At 36.7% G+C, this 7,047-nt stretch overlaps 1 protein-coding gene across 1 annotated transcript; it reads right to left on the bottom strand.

Moving 5' to 3' along the window:
* Positions 1 to 1,228: 1,228 nt before the first annotated feature.
* LOC131995011 (uncharacterized) lies at positions 1,229 to 1,731 on the bottom strand. Its single transcript, XM_059362510.1, has 2 exons — positions 1,530 to 1,731; positions 1,229 to 1,453 (listed from the first exon to the last, which is right to left on the bottom strand). The coding sequence occupies exons 1-2, from the start codon at positions 1,642 to 1,644 to the stop codon at positions 1,233 to 1,235; spliced, it is 336 nt and encodes a 111-aa protein (XP_059218493.1). The 5' UTR covers positions 1,645 to 1,731; the 3' UTR covers positions 1,229 to 1,232.
* Positions 1,732 to 7,047: the final 5,316 nt, after the last annotated feature.

Genomic DNA, 7,047 nt, shown 5'->3' with positions numbered 1-7,047 from the left:
ATGTGGGACCAAAGTTTCTGGGGTCCAACCCCCAAACAGAACTTATAGACTGACCATGGCAATATGGGACTCAAATAAAAAAAAAAATGTGGGACTAAGTGTTTGGGGACCGCCCGTCTCCAAAAACACCCCCCAAAGAGGACAAACTTACGACCATAGTAATATGTGGCTTAAAAGAAAAGTCTTTGGGAATAAAGCACAAGTCTGATATCAATATTCGTAGCGGTTATTTTTTGATCAGAACTCGTATACTTTGTTGGGTCTCAAATCATTTCTTCGATGAGTTACAAACTGAAGGACGCTGTTTGTATTCCTCTGAAGGATGAAGGTTCTTTTTGAAGAAAATTAAAATAACGGTTATTTTTTTTTTGCAAAGATACTTAGTATTGATGTAGGTCATTAGGGATTCCAAATGGGCCATATCGGTTCAGATTTAGATATAGCTCCCATATAAACCGATCTCCCGATATGAATTCTTGCGCAATTTTTGTCCGATTTGGCTGAAATTTTGCACGTAGTGTTCTGTTATGACTTTCAACAACTGTGTCAAATACGGTCTACATCGGTTTATAACATGATATAGCTCCCATATAAACCGATCTCCCGATTTGACTTCTTGAACCCTTACAAGCCGCAATTTTTGTCCGATTTTAATGAAATTTTGCAGCTGTGCCAAGTACGATCTGAATCGGTCTATAACCTTATATAGCTCCCATATAAACAGATCTCCCGATTTGACTTCTTGAGCACTTACAAGTCGCAATTTGTGTACGATTTGGCCGAAATTTTCCATGCCGCACATTGGTTCAAGTTCATTGAACGAGCGGCTAAAAATAGAAGAAGTTGTCGAAGGACAATGAAACTTGGCACATAGGCATTTTTTGTTTGAATCAAGAAAAAATGGAAAAATCAAAATGATCCGCCCACTTTTACGCCCACCTCCCATACAAAGTAAAAATTAAATTTTGACCTACGGCATTGTTTTTTGGCACATAGCATTTTTAAACACTCAGAATCATTTGTGTGAAATTTGAAAAATATCCGCCCACTTTTACGCCCACTTCCCATACAACTTGTATTGAAAAAGTGGCATAACTCCCTTGATTTTTAATGCATCAATTCAATTTTCACAAAAAGTAATTATTATAATTGTAGAATGGGCTCCTGAAAATATATACCTGATCCGCCCACTTTTACGGCCACCTCCCATAGAAAAAACATGAATAAATAAATTAAGCATAGTCTTTTAATAATTTTTTAACATCATTATCGTACTCCAATTTTTTGATTTGCAGCTTTGAGCGAAATCTATTTATAAATGGGTCTGAAGACAATAAAAGGTTATGCATTACATCTTCATTAGTGGCTACACGTCCAATTCTTCGCGAATGATGTAATCTATAGGCTCTATAATCTTTATTCCTCGCTTCCTGAGCTTCTTCGGACAGCATACCTGATACAAACAATCAATTAAAATGTAAAAAATGAAAATTAAATCATTGAATAAGGGCCTTTAAATAGAGACATACCTATTGGCAGAATAGCTTCTGCTATAATTTTGCTACCATGCACCAGAATCTTATGCACAGTTACAGGCATGTAGTACCAGCCATAGAGATCAACAAACAACTTGGCAGTATCCATGCAATATATATGAAATTTGCTAGTGTCGACTGCTGCATTACAATTTATTGCGGCCAAAATAATTTTAAATCTATGTATTAACTCTTCTTTTATAATGTGTAGTTGTTATTGCATGTAGTTGTTATTGCATGGGATAGTGAGTTGTGTAAGGCCCTTCATCATTCTTCTTTAATTTGGCTCAGATAGGTCCAGATTTGCATATAGCTGTCATATAGACCGAGATCTCAATTTAAGGTCTTAGGCTCATAAAAGCCACATTTATTGTTTGATTTCGCTGAAATTTGGGAAAGTTAGTTGCGTTAGGATCTTCGATATCTCTCTGCAATTTTGCCCAGATATAGCTACTATATAGACCGATCTCTCGATTTAAGGTTTTGAGCCCCAAAAAGGCGCATTTATTATCCAATTTCGTTTAAATTTGGGACAATGAGTTGCGTTTGGCTCTTCGATAACTTTCTGCAATTTTGCCCAAATCGGTCCAGATTTGGATATAGCTGCCTATAGACCGATCTCTCGAATTAAGGTTTTGGGCCCAAAAGAAGCACATTTATTGTCCGATTTTTCAGAAATTTGGGACAGTGAGTTGTGTAAGGTTCTTCGTCAGCCCTCTTTAATTTGGCATAGATCGGTTCAGACTTGGATATAGCCGTCGTTTGGCCGATCTCTCGATTTAAAGTTTTGGCCCCATAAAAGGCATATTTATAATCCGATTTCGCAGAAATTTGACACGGTGACTTTTGTTAGGCTTTACGACATCCGTGTCGTTTATGGTTCAGATAGGTCTATATTTGGATATGGCTACCGAAAAGACCAATATTTTGTTCTACAAAATTGAACAATGAGCTATACTTAATAGACCACTCAATAGCCGTTTCCAATTTGGTCCAAATCGGACCATATTTAGAAAAAACTGCTATGGGGCATTTTTCACCGGCTTAAGACGAAAGATGATTTACATATATAACCGAGTTGGCGGGTATCCAAAGTTCGGCCCGGTCGAACTTAATGCCTTTTAACTTGTTTCCATTTTTTTAATTTTACCCTCATTATTTTGCAGCAGATTTCTTTTAATAAAATTTCAAAGTTCTAGCTATATCCATCCGCCCTGTACAAAGTTCAACCAATTTGGTACTTTTTTTAGTATCAATATGTAAAAATTTCCAAAAAAGCTTGTTCCCACCCAATTAAGGTTGCCATGGTGTACCTAAGCTCCAAAATTCACAGCTCTAGCTCAATTAACAAAGAAAGTACCAAATAGTACCGATTGCAGTACTAAACGTACTATTTCTCTAACTTCCGGTACGATTTTGCAAAATTGTTGTCACCAAATCTTATTTTTTCGAGACACTCTTAAATTCGTAAAAAGTCACCATTTCGTACTTTTTGATACTTGTTAGTACCATCTTATCCCGAGCCTATGACTCAAGACCAACACACGCGCAAAGCTTGTTCCCACCCAATTAAGGTTGCCATGGTGTACCTAAGTTCCAAAATTCACAGCTCTAGCTCAATTAACAAAGAAAGTACCAAATAGTACCGATTGCAGTACTAAACGTACTATTTCTCTAACTTCCGGTACGATTTTGCAAAATTGTTGTCACCAAATCTTATTTTTTCGAGACACTCTTAAATTCGTATAAAGTCACCATTTCGTACTTTTTGATACTTTTTAGTACCATCTTATCCCGAGCCTATGACTCAAGACCAACACACGCGCAAAATTTCATAATTCTAGCTTTAGTCGTTTGGACTGGGCGATGATTAGTCAGTCAATCACGCGACTCTTTTTTATATTTTTATCTAAAACCCTATACATCATAATCTTTACTTGCAAAAACAATTTTTAAAACTGTTTTTGTATGACATCTCTATATTTCCTAGTATATCTGTCTAATGACAAATGCGCATACCGCATTCATGCTTTATGCACTCGCACTCATGTGCAATATTTGCAAATATTTTTTTTCACATATATGGTATACTGGCATAAGCAAACTTTGAATTTGAGCTTCAGAATTATTATGCAGTTACGTAAAACGATTTTATGTGGATATGATGAACATATGTTTGTGTTTGCAGCCATCTAAATCCAAATAAGTGAAATAGGATAGTAATCGTACGGAATATGCTATGCTAAGCCAATGAGAAAAGAAACTTTTCTTGATAAATGAGAGCAAACTAATAAATTGAAATAGTTTGCCAAGCGAAAGAACATTGCAAAATGAGCACTTTAATGTTGATATGGTAAATTGAGTCTTTTTAGGATTTCAATTGAAGGCAAAATAGCTATGGAGCTACTTGGTGTTGATAATACTAGTCCATTGGTAAGGCAACAATTTTCAAGTTTTAAGATTTCTTCAATTGAGATCACTCTTACAAAGTAAGTTCTACTTATTCCATCAAAATTATCACACATTTGAAAACTATGCAATTTTATTGGTAAAAAAAAATGAAAATTTATATCATTTGCAAGGGAAAATATAACATACAGACTTTCAAGTGGTCATTCCATTAAGAAAGTCGAGTTCACGTTCAATAACACTGTGAAAAAAAATATCAGAAAAAATGCACAGATCATGAAAGAAGAAACTAAAAGAGAAAACACGTGTATCGGCGTTTTGAAAGTTTACTTCGAAAAGTAACCAAATAAGAGGAGGGAAATTCCCCCCTTCGGGATATTTTTCTAAATATCTCGCTTACGATAACTTGTAATCCTTTAATTTAAGGTGTTAAGTGTATTCGGTAACACTATTGACAAGACAGCGTGCAATATTATTGTACAACATTTCAACTCTCAACCTGTTCACTAAGGGGGTCTTTTTGGTACTTTTTTTTAAGGGTTAAAACCTCACTTAAAATTAATATGTAGCTGATCAAAATCTTTAACAATAAGTAAACAGACATTAAGATCGGCCGCGCCGAACTTTGGATACCAACCACCTCGGTTATATTCCGTTGACAAAATGTATTATTTATGCACCCATATGCAGCTATAGCCAAACATAGTCTGATTTGATCAAGTCACTGTCAAATTTTGGTTCAATCTTGGTCTTTTTGGCAGCTATATCCAAATATAGACCAATCTGAACCATATAGTATACGGATGTCGTAATGCCAAATCAATGTGTCAAATATCAGCGAAATCGGATTATAAATGCGAGAGGCCGATCTTTATGGCAGCTATATCAAATCTGGACCAATCTGGGCTAAACTGAAGAATGATGTCAAGTGCCCTAACACAACTCACTGTCTCAAATTTCAGCAAAATTGTATAATAAATGTGCCTTTTATAAGTCTAAGACTTCAAATCGGTCTATATGGGGGCTATTTTATATATAACAAGTATGAGCGTGCTAAGTTCGGCCGGGCCGAATCTTATATACCCTCCACCATGGATCGTATTTGTTCAGTGCTATGCGCGGTATCTCTTTTTATGCAAACAAAGAATACTAAATAAGAACTGTTATGCTATTGGAGATATATCAAGTTATAGTCCGATTCGGACCATAAATGAATATTGAACATTGTAGAAGTCATTGTTTAATATTTCAGTTCATTCGGATAAGAATTGCGCTTTGTAGGGGCTCAAGAAGCAAAATCGGAGATCGGTTTATATGAGAGCTGTATCAAGCTATTCATTGATTCAGACCATTTAAGACATGTATGTTGAAGGTCCTGAGAGTTGTACAAAATTCCTGCCAAATCGGATTAGAATTGCACCCTTTAGAGGCTCAAGAAGTCAAGACCCCAGATCGGTTTATATGGCAGCTATATCAGGTTATATGAGAGCTGTATCAAGCTATTCATTGATTCAGACCATTTAAGACATGTATGTTGAAGGTCCTGAGAGTTGTACAAAATTCCTGCCAAATCGGATTAGAATTGCACCCTTTAGAGGCTCAAGAAGTCAAGACCCCAGATCGGTTTATATGGCAGCTATATCAGGTTATGTTCCAATTTGCGCCATACTTATCACAGTTATCACCTCATGCAAAATTTCAGCCAAATCGGATGAGAATTGTGCGCTCTATTGGTTCAAGAAGTCAAGACCCAAGATCGGTTTATATGGCAGCTATATCAAAACATGGACCGATTTGGCCCATTTACAATCCCAACCGACTTACACTAATAAAAATTATTTGTTCAAAATTTCAAGCGGCTAGCTTTACACCTTCGAAAGTTAGCGTACTTTCGACAGACAGACGGACGGACGGACATGGCTAGGTCGACATAAAATCACAGGACGATCACGAATATATATATCATTTATGGGGTCTCAGACGCATATTTCGACGTGTTTCAAACAGAACAGAGATAAGCATGTCCGGCTTTGACGCTGAACGCCTGGATTCGAATCCTGGCGAGATCATCAGAAAAAAAAGATCATCCATAAAAAGGACACCCCTTATCATTGAGCTTAAACTTGAATCGGACAGCACTCATTGATATGTGAGAAGTTTGCCCCTGTTCCTTAGTGAAATGTTCATGGGCAAAATTTGCAATTTTTGCAAACAGAATGACGAAATTAGTATACCCCCATCCTATGGTGAAGGGGATAAAAATCAACCCTCCCCTTTCCCCTAATTTTCAGAAACTCCAAATCTCGGAGATGTGTCGTGCGTTTTCAGCGAAAACGCGATCCTTATAGCAACCTAAAAACTAAAGTTTGGTATCTATATTCCGGATGGGGTACCCCGCCCCAAACCCTACCAATTATATATATAAACCAGTCACGACAACATGGAACTCAAATGAAAGGTATTTTAGATTAGAAAACATATCTGATATACAATTTTCGGACCAAGTGTTTGGGGAACCACCCCAACCCCGAAAACACCCCTAAATCGGACATATTTACCGACCATGGCAATATGGGACTCAAATTAAAGGTATTTGCGAGTAGAATACGAATCTGACATCTTAATGTGGGACCAAAGTTTCTGGGGTCCAACCCCCAAACAGAACTTATAGACTGACCATGGCAATATGGGACTCAAATAAAAAAAAAAATGTGGGACTAAGTGTTTGGGGACCGCCCGTCTCCAAAAACACCCCCCAAAGAGGACAAACTTACGACCATAGTAATATGTGGCTTAAAAGAAAAGTCTTTGGGAATAAAGCACAAGTCTGATATCAATATTCGTAGCGGTTATTTTTTGATCAGAACTCGTATACTTTGTTGGGTCTCAAATCATTTCTTCGATGAGTTACAAACTGAAGGACGCTGTTTGTATTCCTCTGAAGGATGAAGGTTCTTTTTGAAGAAAATTAAAATAACGGTTATTTTTTTTTTGCAAAGATACTTAGTATTGATGTAGGTCATTAGGGATTCCAAATGGGCCATATCGGTTCAGATTTAGATATAGCTCCCATATAAACCGATCTCCCGATATGAATTCTTGC

This window comes from Stomoxys calcitrans, chromosome 2 (assembly GCF_963082655.1).
Source record: "Stomoxys calcitrans chromosome 2, idStoCalc2.1, whole genome shotgun sequence".
NCBI lineage: Eukaryota > Metazoa > Arthropoda > Insecta > Diptera > Muscidae > Stomoxys > Stomoxys calcitrans.
This window is presented reverse-complemented; position numbering and strand designations above follow the sequence as displayed.

Excerpts from the sequence above, each read along its gene's own strand:
- LOC131995011 (XM_059362510.1), bottom strand. The coding sequence starts at position 1,644 with ATGGATACTGCCAAGTTGTTTGTTGATCTCTATGGCTGGTACTACATG. Across the intron at positions 1,454-1,529 it reads AGAAGCTATTCTGCCAATAG|GTATGCTGTCCGAAGAAGCT; the intron begins GTATGTCTCTAT and ends TGTTTGTATCAG.